Below are 23,132 nucleotides of genomic sequence, written 5' to 3' on the forward strand. Positions count from 1 at the left end.
TTGTTCTATCTCCAAGGTCTTAAATAGTGCCTATTACATAGTAGCCCGTTATTTTTTTTTTAATTAACTCTAAAGTTTTTAAAATTATATATATATTTATATAATTATATAAGAAATCCTTCTACAAGCCATTACCCCAGAATCTCATTGTGTTTTCTCCTTAGCCATACCATTTTTTTTAAAAAGATTGTTTTAATTCCTGTACTGATAAAAATATTCCATGAATTCTATAAACCATTGCATAATTGCTGTAGTGTAAAAATATCTAAACAAGTGTTAACTTGAAACAATTCACTACAAGGAAATGATTATGCATTATAAATCCTACCTTCTGGGTTAAGAAAGTTCCATTCCAGTAACATTCTCGTCTAAATACTCAGAACACACATAGATCGAGGCTTCCACAGATTAATCCACATGAAGCATCCATACTGAGCAGAGTTCTCCTGGAACCCCAGTTACACAGACCGGGGCCGGTGGACTGAACCGAGCGCCCCCACCCCCACCCCCAGCGCTGCGGTCGCCCACCTGCGTGCGGGACAGAGAAACCCCCGAGACGACCTGTGAGGCCCGTGGGTGGGAAAGGCTCCCTCAGAACTTAGTCATACCATTTAATCTTAAATCATTAAACATTTTCATTAGAGTATAATACCTGAATTCATTGTTAGTTTTCAACATTTACTGAAGGAAGTGATCATGGCATTAGTTGTGGATAGAAAAGTCAAGAGTAAAAATAACAGCTTGAGGGATGTGTCACAGATGGGAGGTTGGGGGACAATCCTATTCATAGTTCATTGTTGGCCTCAGTGGAGAGGAAATCTGCACAACTTCCGAAGTTTCACAAATTTGCCTCTGCAAGATTTTCACTACATCAGTCAATTCCCTGCTAATCAAACTACAGTGATTTTTTTTTTTAACTGCTGACAAGACAATGAGAAATTCCACACTTGCTATCTGATTTTCCAAAACCTGGCTCCACCCTATGGAATTTTAAGTACATCTTTTTCCTTTATCTCAACACTCCTACTCACTCTCTCTTCTAAATCCAGATTCCCCAGGCTCCTTCAGAGAGACCACACTCATTTTTGCGTGCCCCTCCGCTCCTCAGCCAGAACTCCCTTTTCTATTCAATCCTCCTTTCTAAGCCTTGATGCAGCCAACTTCTGTGAAGCTTTTATCAGTTACTCTGTCATTTATTCTCATGTTCCCAAGTTTCATACTTCATAAGATTTCATTTTGACAGGAACCCTTCACAATTTTTGCATCAAAAGGTAAAAATATCAAGCAAAAATACTCTACTACAGTAGTCTCTAGCCTTAGATTTTAAGCAATTAGTAAATTATTAATTGTAGATGATTAAATATTTTAACTTAAAATAATTCTAGTAATTGTGCTATGTAGTGTGGTAAACAATTTTTATATGTTTATATATCAGTCCTGTGAGACAGGTGGTAGCAGAATACATTTTACAGCTGATAAAGCTGATGATTTAGAGGTTAAGTACTCAGTAACAGAAAATTACAGATCTAGGGTTTGAGTCACAGACTGTGTGATGCCAAATTTCATGATACTTCATTACCTTTATAAAGCATTAATACAGTACTTCTCCAGTTTAAAAGAGACAATGCCTCAAGTTTGCATTACAGTTTATCACAAGATTCTTTTATAGGCCTAGAGTAACATTATAGAGAGCACAGATCATTTAAAGTGTTAACTTTTTACATAGGCATGCTCTTGATTAAAAACTTTTTTTTCTCCTTTGTCAGAGAACAAAATGAGTCATCGTCCTTGTAGCTTATTTTATGAGCAATCCTATCACATTTGTTAGCCACTGGTCCCCTCCCCGCAGGTATCATTTGCTCAGCTTCTGGGGAGGACAAATATGGCTGGTGCCAAACAAGATATTATTTGTTACTTCTGGGCTTGTTCTGCTGCAATAGACCCACCTCATCCCATTTCAGAAAGGAGTGGGGATATGGCTCATGATCAGCCACCCTGTTGTTATTCAGGAAGGACTAACTATTCTCTGGCTTCTTTTCCAAGGCATTTTTATCAATAGCAAGGGCTTAGCACTCATTGGCCCGCTCCCCACAACTCCCAAGAGGTCCAGAATTTTATGCTCAACTAATTCCTTAAAGCATATTCATGGCTGACTGCTGTGATGGTACAGTTGCCTTTCTGTGGTAGATCAATGCTTACCTAAACCCAACCTATCAGTTTTTTACTCTTTGGAAAGGAAGCTAATCCTCCTAGGTAAGATGAAGAGGTCACCTTTACCTCATCTAGTCCAACACAGGGACCAGCCCTCTCTGTTTTAACCACAGAATATCTTCAACAAAACACATGGGCTCCCTGTAGCTGGGGTCAGTTAGGACCCTGAGCAAAGGAAGGTCAGATTTTTGCCAAAGGCCACACATTAGGAAGAGTGTCATGTCTAACTGATGAAGTTAGACTAAAGTGGATTTTGGTTCCAGCTCTGCCACTTATTTGCCATCCTTCAGCAAGCCACTGAATATCGAACATCATCTGCAAAACGAGAACCATTATGACCATCTTTTGTTTACATGGGAGCATTATGAGAAGTTGTATGAAACACAGGAGCCAGGTGGTAACAGGAGATTTCTCTCTGCAGGAATATCCTTTCCATCCTTGAGACAAGACTATCACCTTCCTAAAAAGGGACTGTGCAACTGAGGTGGGAGAGGAGGTACAGAGGAGTTACAGGGAAATGAGAAATAGAGCATTTTTATGCCCCTTTAATCTCTTTTAATACACATAAGAGTAGTAACTAATTTATATTGAGGCACATATTGTTTTTATTAATGAGATGTTTATCCTAGAACTTCAAAACCACCGGTCTGTATCATGTCCCTACTCAGGAAGGAAATACTTTTTTCAGTCATATCTCCATCATCAAGATGTTAAGCTGTGCTTGCACACTGTCACTACGAGTTATGCATCCTTATGCCTTCTTATGCCTTCACAGAAAACAAGGACTCAAAAAGCCTGTTCCACACCTTAAAGTCATCTGACAACTAGGACATCTTTCAGGACCTGGAATTATACTTGCTGACATCCAATGCTATAAAGGATTGCTCAAACTATTGGCTTTGAGCAAAAGGCAACCTTATAAATAGACTTGACCAGAGCCTGGTTCCAATGTGAACATAACAACAGGAGTTCTAGCAGCGATCTTGGGTCAAATATTCCATAGGGAAAAGCTATACATGTCAGAGAAATAAGAAATAGAGGAGTCTAGGTCCTTGAATCCATAGTGCCTTTCCAGATAGTAGATGAGGAAAAGAACTTCTCGTCTAGCTTATTTAACCTGCCATTAGTTCTTTACTGGTACTCAAGTGTTACAGGATTTCTTCTCCTTTAGTGCCCACAGTTCTTGGTCATGCAGCTTCGAAGAATGAAGAGGTAGACCAGACGAAGGATGGTGGGAAACAAAAGTTTATTGAGTGATACAAAGTTTTTTGAGCCATCGAACAAACCTCCTGAAGAGGGAGGAGACCAGAGATGGTAGTTGCAGAGTTTCTAAGTCTAGGGGTTTTTTATGGGTGTGTCGGTGTGCTGTTTTAATCTGATTAACCCTCCATGAGCCTGTCATCCAATCAGGTTTTTATCATCTATCCATCACGTGGGAAAGGGTGGAGGGCTCCTTCCAGGGTGGTGTAAAATCCTTTTAAGGGTGGTTTCCTCTTAGGGTGGGGGGGGGCACCCTTGTCCCTCCCTGCCTGCCTTCCAACTATCCTTCATCAATACCTGAGGGTTCCTCTAATACATTGATTGTCCCAGAGTTAAGGTCTGGAAGACCCAACACAAATGGCTTGATATGGGACATACAGTAATCATTCTGGTTATCTTTATTTTTGTTTTCTTTTAGGGGAAGTGCTGGGGGATAGGAGATGAAGCTAGGGAGAAAAGACCTTTATATAAGAACTACAAGAAATTATATGTGAAAACTGCCATTTATGCCCAGCATTTCAGAGGCTAGTATGAAGAATTATTTTCCTCTGGTATGAAAGACCATATCTTACAGTCAGCTCCAGGGGCAAGATACAGGACTTTAGTATTTGTCCTTGCCAGGGAGGGATGCTAGGAAGGAGCTTAAGGCAGGAAAAGTGGTGAAGAACTCATACTATCTGTGCTTTCTAAACCACTTGGCTTTAAGAACAACAACAACAACAAAGACTAGAATATATTGGTAAGCAGCAAATCCAAAAAATTCTCTGAAACACTGGCAGTTCCTAAAAAGAGAGGGTAGGAAAAGAAAACAGTATTTTATATCAAGGCTCTATGTGTCAGGAACAGTTCCATTTGATCTTAGTTCTATGTGGATAAGCCTTGGTCTTTATTGATTGCTCCAAACTTGGAGATGTAGTAAAATGATAGAACTACCTATGTTCTTGTTAAGATAGCTCAATTTCACCATTGCTGAACCTCACCTGAAAATCCTCATCCATTCTAACTATCTTTGTGGTCAAGTCAAGACTCAAAACCACCTTGGGAAAGTTAATAATCTTAAAATGGTGTCTGTGAACAAAGATGAACTTACTGTGTTTCCTTATTCCCTCACTGGACTCCCTCAATAAATCCTGCCTGAAACAAAATACAAAATGGGCACTGTGGTAGGCAGAACTCTGAATAGGCCCCTAACATTCTCACTCACTCCCCCCACACCTTCTTCCAGTTTTTCAAACACTAATCTGGGTGCTGGCATGAAGGGATTTTTACACACGTAATTGAGGTCCCAAATCAGTAGACCTTGAAAAGGAGCTTACCCTAAATGGGACAGAATTAATCAAGTGAGCCGCTAAAGAGGACTGAGCTCTTGGTGGAGAGAAAGATTCTACATGAGGGATGGGTGGCTTAGGGGATGGATGGGGCACATGTGGCATTGATCTGGGAATTGCCTCTAGGAACTGAGAGCCATTCTCACCTGATAAGAAAATGGGTCCTCAGTCCTACAACAGCAAGGAACTGAATTCTGCCTATAATCTAAATGTGCTTGGACAGGATCTTGAACTTCAGGTGAGAGAACATCCCTGCCAGCACCTTAATTCTAGCCTGGTGAGATCCTGGGAGAGAACCCAGACATGACATGCCGCATCTCTGACCTACAGAATAAAGAGCTTATAATTGGGGGTTTCCAAACTGCTTAATTTGTGGTAATTTGTTACACAGCAGTGTAAGACTAATATAGACACCAGTGAACTGCCACTTGGTGCCCAAGAGGAGAAATAGGGTTAGAAATGGATTTTTCAAGCAACTTCTACAGCTTATGTTGGATACAGAGAACATATTAAGGATTCTGTTTTAACAGGGTTTTGTTAGATCGCAATGAGAGCCTCAAAAACAAACCTGGAATAGCTTTGACACAGACTTTTACCACCTGGAAAAAGAATTCTCAGTTGGGATTTTTTTTTTTTCCATGATCAATAAAATTTATACTTCCCCTAGAGGGGAAGCAACCTCCCTCCCCCTGAACCAAAAGGTCGGAGGACATAATTTCTTATTTTCTAAGGATTTGCCCTACTTTGTTCACCTGAGAGTTACCTGAATGTCTTAACATGTTCAGTAAAAGGAGTGAATTGCTATTGGTTTCAGCAGCTTCTTCCTCTGACCAGATTCTGCAGAACTATCTCTTATAGAGAAGTCTCCTACAGATATTAAGATTCTTATAACTTTTTTTTTTTGTAACAACTTTAACTTCTCACCCATTTATAAAAAGGTTTGTTGTTAGACTGTTAGTGAACTGTGAAATTCCATGCTGGTTGAAGTTAGTGGCATGTTTCAGTCTTCCGTAACAAGTACATATTCTTGGCAATGGTTGTCTAGTTTAAGAAGTGAAATCCTTCAAAGGGAGTCTCACAAAGAACAGTAACATACATATGAAAGTTGAACTTCTCATTCAGCCATTTTTTTTTAAATCCAACTATTTAATTATCTGCTTCCATACACACGGAACTGTTACAGTACAATGGTATAAGAAAACATTTTCTTACTGTCATAGGTTAATTTGTCTAGCCTGTACATTGCTATTAGTTTATTGAATCATTACCACAATTAAAAAATAATGACTCTGAGTACCTTCTCCTAGCAAAGTTAGGTTGGGACACACAGCTCATGAAGCACCCATAGCAAAAGCCTTTCTTCCAGTGCATCATGGACAAGACTTTGAAAAAACACTGACATAAGGAAATTACAGTCTAATGCAAGAGATAGACAATTAAAAAAAAAATAAACTGCAACACAAAGGCCATAAAGGAGAGGTACAAAGGACTAGGAGGCTTCTATTGGAGAGGAGGAATGTGGTTATCCAAGGAAGTCTGGAAATGCTGCCCCAAGGAAGCTGAAGCTAAGAAGGTAGGAAATAGGGGAGGTGAAGGATAGCCAGGATTCCCTGTAGCCCGAGGTAGCTTTCGTTCATCTCTTGGACTCATTTTTAAGGTATGGTTGTTGGGCAAACAGTTCAGTAAAAGCTTGATATCTTCTTTAAAATGATTGGTGGTTTGAAGGGAAAGCTATCATCAAGTACAAAACCAAACACATTCTTTGTGTTTTTTCCCCCTATCATCTAAATGTGCTTGGTCTCCACCTCCCAAAACCTTTTATTAGACTTTCACATGGTGTTGCCTAAGGGTTTTCCACATGGGCTTTTCTATAGAACACAGGCTGCGGGTAAAGCGTGCCTCCAAGGAATTTAGACTGTTCGGTTTTAAAAATACCAAACTTGCAAACTCAAGAATGTCTACTTTTTAGTTTAGTCTCGTTATAAAATTCTAGCAAACTTTACCACACAAAAGGCCTTGGGTTTGGTCCCATTTGTAGGGCTAAACCATTTCATGTAGTCAGGCTATAGTTACAGTTGAATCTAGTCAGTATCTTTGACTACTTCAATGGTTTGACTTAAAACCTCCCTAGGCATGACATTCTTGTGGTAAGTTAAGCTTATAAAAATAGTGAACCTGAAGTTGGCAAGTATTACAGTTCTTTGCATATATTTAGATCTCTACTTAGAATCCAAATCTAGTGACTCAGTTGTAGGTTGTAATTGGAATTACGTGGCTACTACGCCAAGCCACATTCTCCTATATATTATAAAGAACACAGAGTAGATTTCACATGCTCAATACAGAAGTCTTAAGAGTCTGGTTACAGTTCTTTCTTCAGTTAAGAAGGTGCTAATCCACTAAGGAATACTTAGTTTCTTGAATAAATGAAGTTACACTGGGCTGGGAACTTCAGTTGGGTATGAGTGCACAGGAACCCACAGGGTTCCATTAGGGTCACCTAGGAACCAGAGATCACACCATAACTGATAAATCCCATCCTAGGTACATTTTTATTTATTTCTAGCAGTTCCTTTGCAGCCTGCTTCAAGTGGCAAAATAGATAATCACACCAGGATACTTAGTGGGATCGGATCTTGTTAGAGACCCTGGCAGCACTCTCAAGTTTACTACTTAGTGACCCGATAGCCCCTCCAGCTTTCTATTCCTAAGCCTAAGACACACCTTTCCCTCTTTCTTCCTTGACTCTTTAAGTGTCCTTTTCATTTAAATCTAGCTTGATCTTGATGGAATGCTGTATTTTCTATATACAGGCATTTGTTATGTGACATATTTTCCTAAAAAAAAAAAACAAACAAACAAAACACAACCCCTCACTCTGCCAAATCATACACTAATAGTGCTTTTTTAAGTGTTGGAGCAGGAGGCTCAATCCCTGTGCAACTTGAACCAGATGCTTATAAAAATATTAACAATCTTAAAAAAAAAAGTCATGGAGTAGATTAAAATACATGATGAACAACAACAAAAATATCTCAACAGCTTTTTCAAGGAGTAAAATTATTTGACAGGCTTTGGGAAGGCTTGAGGTTGAAGGAGGTAGGAAGGCAAGGACGAAATGCACACAGGAACAACCCAATAAGCATCTCTAAGATAGTATCTGGTTAAAACTGAGCCAGGGAGAGTATAAGGTGAATGGCCATCATGGCAGTGGACAGGTTACCACACTGGTGGTTGCTGCATTTGCCTGTGTCCGTGTGCTGGGCCTTCAGTGGATTTTATTTGGAGCCAAACTTCAATATGCTGGCAGAACCCTGTTTGAACCAAGGTGGTTTTCTTGTTACAACGCTCTTATTTTGCATTGTAGAACATGTAATTTCTAGCCCGTAGCCTGACAGTCAATTGCTAAATCTACTGTAATTCCAAGGATGTCTGATAGCTAGTTTAACTTTGAATTTCACCTGTCTTCAATGATCATTCCATCGAGGCCAGCCTTTAGTACCGTTCAGGTCCTCACATTTGAGCAAACTGGTCTTTGATGCTCTAAGTAAAGGTGGACCTACGGCTTAAAGATGGAGCTGCAGACTTGTTCACTGAAGACTCCTCCTTGATTGTGTGTCCAGTCTGATTCGGCAGAGTCTAGGTACACTTACCTGCTCATTTCTCTTTTCCAAGGGACATGCTCTCTTGTCAGGATTTCTTGGACCTCATTCTGAAAGAAAATTTCACTCTTCACTCCTCTTAGAGGTTGCTACGCTAGAACTATACAAATATAAGTTATAGCAAACTTAGGCAGGAGTTAAAGGGTGAAAATGACTCCTAGTCAAAAAGCATCCTTTGGGGCTCCCAAACCTCCATGACTGACAGCTCAGGGAGAGGAGAAGAATTTAAATGCATATCACATTAAAAACCCAGAGTAAAGATTGAGACTGAACCTCTCGAATTTTGAAAGGCAAGACAATCTTACCTTGAAGATTCCTGTTGCCCTCTCAATGGTAAACACCGTGAGACTCATGTTCCCAAGAGAGGAAACAAATCTCACGAAGGAGCATCAGATCTACCACACAGACCTGCTTCAGTTTCTCTTGATTAGGATCACATATGAGTCTTTGTGAGTCTTTAAGTCTACTTCACGAGGACTTTGTTATCTCAGCCATCATCCCTAGCTGCAGGTTACACCTCCAATCTCTCACCTTGTACATATCCTTGACCTTGAGGCAAGTACAATGGGGGCTTTTCTTCCAGTTTCTTAAGAGACACCCATAGCAAGACTTGTGTCCACATTCGATTGCAAGTGGTTCAAATAGCGTAAGCAGATAAACAAGTCAGCTCTTTCAGGAGATCTGGTCGATTGGAGGCAGCCACTGTCCTTTTCAACGGGGCAGAGAAAGATTAAGAAGGGGAAACAAAAATCACTCATTCCAATCAACTCTTTGGCAGGAGCACAGATTTGTCTTCCGCATCCGCTCACGATCACATTCTTTCATCTTCTCAGTCACTCACGGCTGTTTTTTAATTGCTACTCTTATCCCACTGAGAAGTTGTCTAGGACTTTAAATGTCCTGCTTTAGACTTCTCTCAGATGCTCTTCACCATCTACATTCATCCTGGGGACTCACCTGCAGCTGCCCTGGGACCTCATCTATGCAGCATAGTTTTGTTAAAGTTATGGTTCTCACACTTCGTTGCATAGAATTACCTGGAGAGCTGTAACCACTGTGACACCTTCGTCTGTGGCTTCCAAACTTGAGAATCCAAACATCAGAATCACCTGGACATCTTAAGGCACAGCAGTGTTGCCTGCCTCCCCACCCACCCCAGAGTCACAGCTCCTTAGAGGAGCTCTTAGTTCTTACACATGCAGTAATTTTCCCCAATGACACTTACACAGAGTCTTGTAAGTGGCATGAGTTCCTATAGTTCATGAGCTCCGATGTCTAGGACCCACATTCTTCAAAGTTCTTTCCAACTATATTGGCACTCTAGCCCCATATTTTTTGGTTGGGGCCTCAAAGGCCAAGAAAGGGCTAGGAGAGTGAAGGCGGCACCAGTTTTGTTCCTTCTCAAGAGATCCCATTAGCTCTTTTAAAAAGCTATGTCTCCGTCCATCATAAGGGATATAGTCAATACTGTAATAACTTCGTATGGTGACAGATTAAGTAAGAAGCTGTGTCATCATAAACTTACATACCTCCAAGTAAGCGCCAACTTCTGGGATTGCAAACAACACATCAACTTGTGAGGAGCGCCACCTGGCAGGCTCTGGAGCCAATTACTATTAGATAGATGGGGGAGGCTAGGAGACTCTCAGGCTAGCCACCTTTAGTGCCGGGCTGGACTGGATCCTTGCGCAATCAGCAAACCTGTTTTTGGTCACAGTTGTAAACACTTGGAGTTTAATATTTGTGGCTCATTCAATCCTGTGGAAATGGCAGCCTTGCTCCGTGGGTACTAGCGTGGACTCTGAAGTCAGGCCACCTCTGTGGATCTAGGGCAAAGTTCATAAACAGTTTGTTTTCTCATCTGTAAATGGTGCTAGAATACCAACGTCATAGGGCTGCAGGAGGATTAAAGAAGTAAATATATTAAAGGATTGAGAATAGTGCCTTGTATTTGTCAGTCTCATGGGTTTTTTTCCCCCCATAAAAACACTGGTTTATGATGAGAGATGAGTCTTACAAACAAACGTTAAGATTTTCTTAAGAGAAAAGTAGACTTCCTGCTAAAAGGATGGGGATCCCCATATATAGGCATAAGCATCAGTTTCCTACCTATAAAATACTAGTTTAATACGGGATGGTTGTTTGTATTTATGTAATCTGCCGGGTATATAGTACATCACCAGGTACGTGAAGATGTTTCATAATTCCTGCAGAATTAAGTGACAGACATCTCATAAAGGGTGTCCTCTGATAGGAGTAGGACAAAAACAAGCGACTTTTGTACTCTTAAGTTTATTTTTAATTAATTTTATTTTTTAAGATTTTATTTATTCATGAGAGGCAGAGGGAGAAGCAGGCTCCTCACAGAGCAGGAAGCCTGAGGGGGGACTCGATCTCAGGACCCTGGACTCAAAACCGGAGCAGAAGGCAGACCCTTAATGGAATGAGCCACCCAGCCGTCCCTTAAATTTTTTTTTAAAGAAAAATCTAGTCTTATCCTTTATGGATAGTAATCCTGTTCACATGGTAGCTCAAAGTATCTGTAATAATATCAAGCCCCATAATCCTTATTAAAAAGGAGAAAGAAGTTAGACTCTCTTAGTAGTCCATCTTCACTTTAGACTGTCTTTTTATTCTTATTTGTCAATATGTGCTTCAACAGCTTCTAAAAAATTTTCTGTTCCTGTCCAAACTCCTACAATTTCTCTTTGGCTTCACTTATCTCTTTAAGAGACAAAGGACATAAACCACCCAGCATGAAGCCCGGAGCAAGTACCTTTCCAACAGTTCACTTTTCATAAAGCGAAGGGATGAACAAGAAAGGGTCTGCTCTTGAGAAAAACAAACAAAAAACACCTCACCTTAAAATCTTGTCTGTTTGTGGTCAAAACTCTGGAAGCAAACTCCCGACCTGCATGAGTCAGCAGGCCTGATGGCTGGGTTTTCACCAAATCACGAAGCTTACAGCACAAGGAAGCCTTCCCCCATGGAGGGGGCCTCCAGGTGTTGCTGGTAAGACCAACCTGCTACCTATAAAGAATCAGAAAGGTGACCATTGCCAAGCTGAATTATTTTTTAAAAAATATTCCTGAGACAAAAAGAATGTTACAGTCTAGGCTTTCTGTTATTGTAATATTTTGACCCACTGTTAGAGTGTATTTTATTCTTCAAATTTACCAAGAGTTTTCTCACTTCTAAATAGTAGCTCTCCCTTCGTTTGAAAGGTACTGAAGCCTTTAAATCAAATGCTGTTTCTCCCAAGTTTTCCCTGATTGTTCCAGCAAAAATGAAATATTCTCTCCACTAAAATGCCAAAATTTTAATAAATTTAAATACTACCATGTGTTTCAAGCACACCTTTTAATGCTTTGCAAGTTTTCTTTTTTGCACACGTATCTCCTGTTCCCAAAGAGAAATAATTTTTAGTCATATTTATATCACTTCCTGAGCCCTGAGCTCATTGTCTATATATAATAGAGGTTCAATACCTATTAGTTACATAAAACTATGTTGAAATCATAAAGCCACTACATTTTATTATATCACAGCTGAAACCAATCCTCTGAGATATTTTTATCCCTCAACCTGAAGAAAATCACCTCATTAATTGGTTTACTGCAAGTCACACCTCACATTTCTTTGCTCCTACCCTATTCCCCAAAATTTCTTTACTGCCAAAATGTTGAAAACACATTAAGAAGTAAAAAAAAAAAAGAGAGAAACTATACTTTCATAAAAAAATTTCTAAAATAAAGAAGTAAAAGTAATGCCTTCCAATTCTCCCAATTCCACTGCAGCAGTATCTTTCCATGTTTTCTTTCCTTTTAAGTTTTATTTTATTGTCTAAGAACTCTTAACATGAAATCTACCTTCTTTACAAAAATTTAAGCGTACCATATAATATTGTTAACTATAGGCACAGTGTTGTTCAAGAGATCTCTGGAACTTCTTTACTTTGCATAACTGAGACTTTATGTCCCTTGATTAACATCTCCCCATTTCTGCCTTCTCCTGGCCCCTGACAACCACCATTTTCATTTCTGATTCTGAGGCTATTTCTTCTATTTTTATTTTTTTAAGATTTTTAATTTTCTTTAAGTAATCTCCACACCCAATGTGGTGCTAGAACCCTGTGGTCAAGAGTCGCACGCTCCACTGACTGAGCCAGCCAGGCGCCCCTGAGTCTATTTTAGATTAAGATACTGCGCCTAAGTGAAACATCCAGAGTTTGTCCTTTCGCGACTGGCTTATTTCATGTAGTGTGATGTCCTTACGGTTCGTCCAATGTTGTCACTTATGACAGGATTTTCTTCTTTCCAAAGGCTGAATAATATTCCCAGTGTCTATACGCCACAGTTTTCGTTATCCTTTCATATATAAACGGACATTTAGGTTGTTTCCACATCTTAGCTTTTGTGAATAAGGCTGCAGTGAACACTGGAGTGCCAATACCCTTCAGTTTTAATTCCTTTGGATGAATACCCAGACACAGGATGGCTGGATCCATGGTAGTTAATTTTTGAGACCTCTCCATCTTATTTTCCACGGCAGCCTCACCATTTTGTGTTCCCACCAACAGTGTACAATGGTACCAATTTTTCCACATCCTCACAACGCCTGTCTTTTTTTTTCTTTCTTTTTTTTTGTATAATGGCCATCCTGACAAGTGTGAGGTGATAACTCATTGTGGTTTTGATTTATGCTTCCCTGATGATTAGTGATATTGAACATATACCTATTGGTCTTTTGTGTATCTTTTTCAGGGAAATGTTTATTCAAGTCTTTAGCCCTTATTTTTTATGGGGTAATTAGTTTTTTGTTGTTGTTCTGTTCTGTTTTGCTGTTGATTTATAGGACTTCCTTATGTATTTTGGAACTTAACCTTTTCTGATATATGGTTTGTAGATATGTTCCCCTATTCCAGTGGTTGCCTTTTCACTCTGTTGTTTCCCATGTAGTGCAGAAGCTTTTTAGTTTGATGTAGTCCCATTTGTCTATTATTGCTCTTATTGCCTCTGCTTTTGGTGTCATATCCATGAAATCCATACCTTTTTTTTTTTTTTTTTAGAGAGAGAGAGTGTGTGTTCAGGTGCAAGCAGTGGGGGAGGGGAAGAGGAAGAGAGAGGATCTTAAGCAGGCTTCAAGCCCAGGGTGGAGCCCAATGTGGGGCTTGATCTCACAACCCTGAGATCATGACCTGAGCTGAAATCAAGCTGGATGCTTAACTGACTGAGCCACCCAGGAACCCCAAGATCCATACTCTTTCTTTGCCTTCATGTACACAGGTACATCTTCAATATCTATAGCATGACCTCATTTTTATAGGAAAAAAATACATATATAACCTATTTTTTAAGTATTTATGCTTAAACTATTTGTGGGAGCAAAAACGTATTTTCCCATTAATATCATGTAATGGATATCATATCATGTCAGTGTATATATATATTGATCTGTTATTTCTAAAATGGCTATATAGTAATAAGAAAAGCTATATTTTTTAAAGAAGAACCATTATTTTTAAGTATATATTCATGTAAGTCCTCTTTGTAATTTATGATTAGGTATTTTATGCATGTGTTCCAAATTTTCTTTCCCAGATTGTAATTAAAAAATAAAGTTATTTTATTTACTTTGCTGTATAAAAGTGTTTAATTTCTATTTAAATTTATTAATCTTTCGTGGTGTCTAAGCTCTGAAGTGTGCTTTAAAAAGCCTTTTCTAAGCAGCCTATTTTAAATTTCTATGTTACCAATTATCTCCTCTTATGATGTGCTTTATTTTTTGGACACAATAATTGACCACATATTTAACAAATATGCTCCTTACTTGCTAAATAGATGTGGGGTACTCTAGAACAAAAACACATTCAAAAATAAAATAATATAAATAAATAAGGTAAAAAAGCAATCAAAGGGAAATAATAGGAGTATAAATTCATGACTGGAGTGGGGAAAATACACACATACACACACACGCACACACATCTGGAATACACATTGGTATAAGTTGTTAGGTAGAGATCCAACTTTGTCTATTTTTTTTTTTCCAGATGGCTACCCCACTTGTCCCAAACCAGTTGTTGGATAATCTATCTTTGCCACACTGATATGACATGACAGACACATTTTTAAAACCAGGCTTTCAAGCAATATGTTTTTCAAATAAGTCCGCATCTAGTCCACTGCCTTCACTGATAAAGATACTCTCACTATATCTTTAAGATTCATCTTTTCTGTGTGCTCCAACCCTAATAGCATGTGGACGACAATTGTGACTTTGGAGGCCTTAGGGATTCCTACTGTCACCTCTCTCAGCAGGAGACAGGTCAGAGAAGAAACTCTTTGAGCTGTTGATCTCAGAAATCATGTCTGGCCATGCAGTGCCCTGAGGATTGGTGTAATGTATTTTGGGATGGCTGGCCCACTCTTTATCTAGGAGTTATGGATGAATTTCTTCATCTATGAATTAAGCTCAGTCAATGTGTTGTGAGAGATGGTAAAGAAATCTGCATCCCCAATAATGAGTGTGGCCAGTGATTTGAGATAGCAGTCACAACATCACACATTTCCTTCTGAAACATTTGAGCAATATTCATTTTATTGAGATATCTGGAAAATTTCAACTATTCACAAGTCAACAGGTGGGATGCAACGTAGTATGTGGACAGAAGAGAATGACTGGGAGGTAGGAGGAGGCCCGGTTTCCTAGTCCTGACCTGACTCATGTAATAAGCAAGTAATCAGGGGACCAACTCAACGTATCTCAATTTTCTTCACCATCTATAGAAAGTATTTGGACTATATAATTTCTTGGTTTCCAGCTAGATAAAAACTGTGGTTCCCTTAAGCATATGGTTCCTCTATTGTTTCATTTACAACTTATTTACAAAGTCGAGCCCTTGCTATGTGCAAAGAATTCTTCTAGTCACTGATAAATAAGATATGGTTATTGTATTAAGGAGTTTATGAAAGGAGTTTCCTTGGAAGAGGGGCATGGGATGGAACAGATCATTATGACCTGAACTTAGAACATGCCAGTTTCCCCATTCCAAAATGGAATACCAGATCTGTGATGCACCATATCCCTATTGTAAGGCTTATTCTAATGATCCTGGTCAGTGTTAAAATCTCCTTCTAGGTTTGTGTGGGAATAACACACTGAATGTAGGTGGTAGTTCATAAGTCCTTTTTCCAGTGGAGGCTGTTAGTGTTATTACCGATTTTTTTTTTTTTTGCAAGTACCCTTACTTAAGACTAATTCCTAAACAATATTGTGAAGCTGTACCTCAGTCACTAGGCTAGAAATAATCCAAGCAGTAGAGGTTTCATGACCCCAAACTGGTGCTACTTCTGTTTCTATCTAAATTAGTATAACTCTACTGTGTTTTGTTGTTATTGTTTGTTTTTTGTAAATTCTCATCTCAGTAATTCACAAATGCTACACAAAGGACATAGGATTAAAACATTTGGATCAATAACTTCAGAAAGATGAGTTTTGACTAGGAGGAAGGAACATGGAAAAAAACCATTTCAGTCCAGAAAACCTCTTTTTACAATACAAAAGTTCAAGATAAGAAAACACCCAACACCCTGTTGGAGATAAGTGGGAAAGAAGAATCAGTGGGAACCACGAAAGTCAGAAAGGAATCAACGAAATAGTGCGGGTAATGGAGACCCAAGGATGGTTGTCAATGCTGGAGTGTAATAGGCTACAAACAGAAATAAGGTATGAGGAACTTAATGGGAGGGTGAAACGAGCTCGACTCCCAGGAAGAGCTTTTCAGTTTGTACTTTCTGGTAGACAGTCAGCAGGTGGTGGACCATGACAAGTACTGCTTCATGAGCACATGGCAATACAAACTCACAGGTTAAGGCACTCATAATCTCAGTGGTCGTTGTACACAGTCTCTATACTATACATTTATTTTTTCATAGGTCTAAAAATGTCTGCACATTGGATTTCTGTTCAGTAAGAACTGACAGGGGTTTTAAGAAGGCCTAGTTTCAAAGAGTGAAAATAACTGAACAAAATTATATTTTTACAAAAGTACAATTTTTTTTCCCATCCAGTCCATAGTGTTGTGGACTCTTGAGGAAACTTCCAACAAGAATGATGTTTTATGTGCTTTCTACGGTAGCAGAGAGGTGAGTATCATGGTCTGTAGGGCAGAGCAATAAATATAACTCTGGTAATCCTTTGTATGTTTAAAGTCAGGGAATATTTCAAGGGACTCATTCTCATTTTGTTGGGATGAATAAAATTAAATAAAAGCACAAAGTACCTGATTAAGGAGCAAAAAGATTTTAGGATTTGGTCAAGCACATAAAAGGGCCTAATGAGAGAAGGAATATATGTTACAATTTTCTGCCCTCAGTTGCTCAGCTAGATTCAATTAGTGGAGTTTTCTAAAAGATTTGGACCATATTTCCAATTCAGATATTATTAGAGATCATCATAACTTAAATCTCTGTACTGGCTTACATCAAATTACCTAAACTTCCAACCTAAAATCAATGTACTTAAATGTTTTCCTGGTGCTATGTATTTACACACACACACACACACACACACACACACACACACACACTAGCCCGCTCTTGAAAGGAGAACTGTGTTAGGAGCAAGTACCCTCAGTATCCAGCATGTGGCTTGCACAGTGAGAGATTCCTTAAAAGTTTGGGGTTGATGATGAACCCAGTGTACAAAGGTTCCACATTAAGTCATAATTGGCTTTGTGTTGGGAGAGTATGTGTCAATTGGTGAAATCAGGCACAGAGGAGAGTAAGAGTTTCTCGTATCAACAGCATAGCAACTGATCACCCACGTGTTACTCAAAACAATAGAACGTCAGGGAGGACTTTTCTAATCCCAGAAAAGAGGCGTGATCTTGCCTTGATGTCCTTCTTGGAGAAAACGTCTACAGCAGATCTGATGGAGAATCTGAGGGAAGAACTGACCTGTTTCATCTGCTTGGACTATTTCACCAGCCCCGTGACCACTGAGTGTGGGCACAGCTTTTGTCTAGTGTGTCTCCTGAGGAGCTGGGAGGAACACAACACTCCTTTATCTTGTCCTGAATGCTGGAGGACCTTGGAGAGCCCACACTTCCAGCCCAATGAGCGTTTGGGGAGGCTGGCTGGCATCGGCAAGCAGCTCCGATCCCAGGTGCTGCAGAGTGAGGGCGAACAAGACAGCTATGGGAGAATGCTGGCAGGCACTAAGGTGTTCTCTGAGGATAAGCAGGGTATAAACATTTTCTCAACTCAATGTCATGGAATAAGCAGATCGTATCCCTCGAGTGAGGCTGAGGAGCGTCACAAAGTAAGATTGGCTGCTCAATATAAATCTCAGAATACAAATCCTGTTCCATCACTTATTCCCATAATACTCTCTACTGGTGACAATCATGGGTACTGGTCTCCAGGCACCAGACCACAAACTTGGTGTGGATACTGCTTCACCCTTTGTGTTAGATCCCATTCATCTTGTTTTTATTGGTCCTTGAGGCTTCTTCACAAACTGGTGCTCTGCTCATTTGCCACGAGAATTTGTTTCTATTGCAGGAGAAACTCCAGGAAATCCTAAGTCTTTTGCATAAAAAGAGAAAGGAAACCCAGGTTATATTAACCCATGAGAAGGAGAGAGTAATACTGTGCAAGGTCAGTATCTGTCTTACTTCTTGTAGATGATTCTATGAGAGGGACTAAAGGGATACTTAGTGAAATACCAGGGGAAAAAGACACAAATTTTCTAATCACAGCCCTACAACATACAATGTCCTTATTTTGGACTGCTTCCTTCTGCTTGTCCACCTGGGAATCCCAAGACTCAGTTAAAACAATTCCCCCATCCCCAGGCCTGCTTATTTATTTATTTTTTTCCTTCTTGGTCCACCCGTACAACTTGATGGCTACCTCCATTATGGCTCTGATTATAATTTTGTAAAGTTACAAATTATAGACAACATAGGATGAAAATCCATAGAAAAGGAATATCTCAAATGCTTTGGGGAAAAAAAGAGAGTGCAAATAAAAAAAATAAAGTCAAAGGGGAATTAAGGCCAAATAATAGTCTGGGTTAGTACACCTGAACAAATACTTGAGTTAGTCACAGATTTGAAGTCGAGGTGTCTAACAAAGAGCTAACTGTTTAGTTAGACATTTAAAAAATATGTGTGTGTATCTCCCCATACACTGAGTTCTTAAATGGGAGTATTTGTGATGTGCATCTTTATTTCTGGATGTGATCCAATGTCTACTTTCATCAGACATTTATTAAATAAATGAACACATGCTTTTTTCATATTTTTGTCCTTTATTTATTTATTTATTTTTTATCGTGGAATGGATCACCACCTGTCATAGTTTATTTATTTATTTATTTTTTCCCCACTAGAATGACACCTTCTGGGAGTAGAAATTTTGGTTTTGTTTACTACTGTATACATACATACCTTCTAAAATACCACACTATCCACCCAATTGCTTAATACAATATATGTTGTGTGTCACAGCAGAACTCTAGGAGTTTGTAAGGATTAAGAATCCACATAGGCATTTCTGCTGCTAACTGTATTATGTCATTCCTGTTTGTGTATGTGTGCACGAATGCACGTGTGTGTGCGCGTGTGTGCGTGTGTTGGTGGCAGGAAGAGACAAAGGCCTGTAAACAGGTTGTTGTGTCAGAATATGGAAAAATGCACCAGTTTTTGAAGGAGGAGGAACAGCTACAGCTCCAGTTACTGGAAAAGGAGGAAAGAGAGAACATGAAGAAACTAAGGGACAATGAGATCAAGCTGACCCAACAAATAAGAAGCCTGAGCAAAATGATTGAACAGATAGAGTCCACGTGTCAGAGCTCCATTATAGAATCGTTTGAGGTAAGAATATTGGGAAAAATCAACGGAATAACAACAACAACAACATGTAGTAACCCATACTTTTTCAAGCCACGCAAAGTGAGTTTTTCTTTATTTCCCTGAGAAACTAAGTTCCGGTCCCCAAATAGTCTTCCTTAAGAATTAACGTTCTATAGTATAAATAAAGTCTTGAAGAGACAGAGAAAAACAAAATCCAGTGGAATACCTAGCCAAACCAAGCCTGATGATGACTCTAATTTCTGCTCTGTCTGCAACTTCAGCTTCTTCAGTTATTTTCAGTCGAAGGAGCATGTCCTAGGTGTTGCTGCCACCTTACATTTCATCTTCACAAAGACCCGATGAAGTTAATTGCTGTTACATGCACTACAGGTTTGCTGTCTACGATCCGGGTTTATAGTGGCACTCGTTTAATAATTCAGACCCACGGCAGTTAGGAAATTTGCCTGTCAAACAGCTAATGGGTGATCGTATTCTGTACGGAGCCAATACTCGTCACCGTCTTTGCTCTGTCGCCTTCCCGGGCTACTGCTTTCTCTGGGGCCTTTGTCAACACGCGCTGTGGGAGCTGGATGCAACCGCAGTTCTTCCTCCTCCTCGACGGGCTCCACAGAATGCTACTCTTTGGCTTGGTGATTTTCCAACAACCCACTTCCCCTGCGCACAGCCTTAGCCTAGTCATTGTGAGAACCCTCTCCTATTCATAGGAGGGCCCCCCCCCACCCCCGCCTCGCCCCCGGAGGATGCTAGGGATGTTTTTCCAGCACATGCTCGCCCACGCAAGGCGTTCTAGAGCCACAGAAAGTGGATTCTGTGAGATTTCCAAGGATTAGATTCTGTCTCTGGATTCTGGCTTTGCTAGAGATTGAAGTGCACTGATACTAAACTAACCCTCTTTCCTTTATACCCTCAGGATGTGAACGGCACACTGGAAAGGTAGGTGTGCATTCTGTGTCCGGCTGATATAGGGGTGTAAGTTACAGGGCTGCACTACGGTGGAGATCAGGTTGTGAGAGTGGGGATGAGGGTGTCCAGCTGTTGGGGCCAAACGAGCATGTTGGGGCAGGTCAGGCGGTCTGTGCAGGGGACACAGAGTGATGGTCTCTGCCCTCTTGCAGGACTGAGCCACTCTTGCTTCAGTGTCCAGAGGCCACCACCACGGAACTGACTCTCTGCCGCATCACTGGAATGAGGGAGATGCTAAAAAAATTCAGCAGTAAGTCAGCCTGATGTGTCAAACCTCCAGGGATCTGTGGAGTTAACTTTGGGGTATACTATAAGGAATGCAAAACTGAGTTCTTGGGCAGTTTCCTCTGACAGAGACTATTCACTATCTGGGTGCCAGGCTCTCAGCAAAGGCACCCTGAGTCAGCACGAAACATCAGGGAAGGCTGGAGCCACAGACCCTCTCTACTCTGGAGCAGACAGAAGCAGACTCGATTGATGGCTCATCTGCCTTTGTTTTCTGTCTAAGGAGTCCTGGCACTTCCCTTGTTTGTTTTTATGGTTCTGTTTTGTCCATTTCTTCCCCTTGCTTATACACACACACCTCCTCAGGGGTTTCTGCATTTCTACCTCTGTTCTTGTTAGCATAAAGCTACTTAAACTTTTTAGTCCTAATGAGGCAAAATTCAAACTATCCTTTTATTTTTAAAAAAAATTTTAAAGATTGTGGCACCTGGGTGGCTCAGTCGTTAAGAGTCTGCCTTCGGCTCAGGTCATGATGCCAGGGTCCTGGGATTGAGCCCCACATCGGGCTCCCTGCTCAGCGGGAAGCCTGCTTCTCCCTCTCCCACTCCCCCTGCTTGTGTTCCCTCTCTCGCTGTCTCTCTCTGTCAAATAAATGAATAAAATCTTAAAAACAAAATCTTTAAAAAAATTTTTTAAAGATTTATTTATTTATTTGAGAGAGAGAGAGACAGAGAAGTGGAGGGGGGAGGGGTAGAGGGAGAGGGAGAGAATCTCAAGCTGGCTCCATGCCCAGTGCAAAGCCAGATGAGGGGTTTGATCTCAAGACCCTGAGATCATGACCTGAGCCTAAACCAAGAATCAGATGCTTAACTGACTCTGCCACCCAGGTGCCCCTCAAACTATCCTTTTAGAATGCTCTAGGTCTTTAGGCTGGCTGAGACCAAGACAGGTTAGCCTTAGTTTTCAACCTTTACCTTGTTGACAATTTGACAGGAAGGTCTAATGAGCTTTGGATTCAGTAGATATTTGATAAGTGCCTACTATGTGCCCCGCACCATGTTTTTTCAGTTCTAGGCTTTCTTACAGTGATGAATAACACAGGCTTGCCTTTGCTTTTATAGAACTTTCAGTGGAATTGAAGAGACAGACATTCATCTCAAATAATGAGTGATGATTAGGATTTGATCTATAAATAAAAGTATGAAATTGTGTGGTAGGGGCACTTAGTCTTATCTTGGGGGTCAGTGACGGTTGGAGGCCTCCTCTGTGACCTCCACCAGAAGAACTCCAGCTGAGGAACTACAACCCACCTTGGCTCAAGTGAATACAAATGACAGAGTGTGCCCTGTGTGGATAAATAGCTCTGAGTTTTAAACTTATGCTATAAACAGAACAACTTACATTCCATTGTATCACAGATTCCTCTCCCCCCTCTCAGGCAGGCTAAATGTCACCATCCCCGTGACTCACACCTACGTCTTTTTAGAAATTTACTCCTGGTGTTTGTGAAATAGTGCAAGAAGGGCTCAGAGATTCTGTTCTGAGCAAAACAAAAATCCTCACCACACTCACCTCAATTATATTTTTAAAAATAGGATTGGAAACTAAGAATTTAATTTAAATTCCACATATATAAGAGGGTTTTCAAGAATGTAAGGGAGGTTTCATTCTTTTCTCCTCTTGCAGCAGACATAACTCTGGATCCAGCTACAGCCAATGCTTATCTTGTCTTGTCTGAGGATCTGAAGAGCGTGAGACATGGAGGAATCCGACAGCACTTACCTGACAACCCAGAGCGATTTGACCAGTCTGCAACTGTGCTCGGCGCTCAGATCTTCACCTGTGGGAGACATTACTGGGAGGTGGAGGTGGGCAACAAGACTGAGTGGGAGGTGGGCATTTGCAAGGACTCAGTGAGCAGAAAAGGCAATCTCCCAAAGCCACCGGGGGACCTCTTCTCACTCATAGGCTTAAAAATTGGAGATGATTATAGCCTTTGGGTCTCATCACCTTTGAAAGGTCAACATGTCAGAGAGCCCGTGCATAAGGTTGGTGTTTTCTTAGACTATGAGTCTGGACATATAGCATTCTACAACGTGACAGATGAGTCCCTCATCTACAGCTTCCCTCCAGCCTCTTTCCAAGAGGCTCTCAGGCCTATCTTCTCCCCTTGCCTCCCAAATGAAGGGACAAACACAGGCCCACTTACCATCTGCTCACTGAACAGTTTTGTCTGAGGAAGATGCCCCCGAGCCTTCACTAAGGATGAGGTCTAAGACCAACAAAAGATTATGATTAATGCATTGACACAATTAACATCGGGTGATCTGAAAGGAAAGCCACTCCCCCCCCCACCAAAGAGTTTCCATTAACTTGAGCCACAATCAACAGCCAAATTGGACAACCAACTTTCAACACCACAGAAGGCTGATCACATCCTGTCTTTAATCAAATTCATTATTTAGACTGCCCCACATATGTACTGGTCACTAAAACTGTAGAGATAGAATGCACCCTTATTATCCCCGACCCCACTGTCATAGGCCAGTTTTATAAATATATGTCTTTTTTTTGAGTGTATTTATTTATTTGACTCTAAAG

General features: G+C 40.4%; 1 protein-coding gene across 1 annotated transcript; it reads left to right on the forward strand.

The window, feature by feature from the left end:
* The first annotated feature begins 17,359 nt into the window (after positions 1 to 17,359).
* Positions 17,360 to 22,768, forward strand: TRIML1 (tripartite motif family like 1). Its single transcript, XM_021694174.1, has 6 exons — positions 17,360 to 17,785; positions 18,028 to 18,123; positions 19,113 to 19,343; positions 20,254 to 20,276; positions 20,459 to 20,556; positions 22,218 to 22,768. The coding sequence occupies exons 1-6, from the start codon at positions 17,360 to 17,362 to the stop codon at positions 22,766 to 22,768; spliced, it is 1,425 nt and encodes a 474-aa protein (XP_021549849.1).
* The last annotated feature ends 364 nt before the right edge of the window (positions 22,769 to 23,132 follow it).

The sequence above is a fragment of the Neomonachus schauinslandi genome, chromosome 2 (assembly GCF_002201575.2).
Source record: "Neomonachus schauinslandi chromosome 2, ASM220157v2, whole genome shotgun sequence".
NCBI classification, from domain to species: domain Eukaryota; kingdom Metazoa; phylum Chordata; class Mammalia; order Carnivora; family Phocidae; genus Neomonachus; species Neomonachus schauinslandi.

Bases quoted from the DNA above. Each gene is read 5' to 3' on its own strand.
- TRIML1 (XM_021694174.1), top strand. From the start codon at position 17,360: ATGTCCTTCTTGGAGAAAACGTCTACAGCAGATCTGATGGAGAATCTG. The intron at 19,344-20,253 runs GTAAGAATATTG...TTATACCCTCAG, and splicing joins CCATTATAGAATCGTTTGAG to GATGTGAACGGCACACTGGA. The intron at 20,557-22,217 runs GTAAGTCAGCCT...CTCCTCTTGCAG, and splicing joins GATGCTAAAAAAATTCAGCA to CAGACATAACTCTGGATCCA.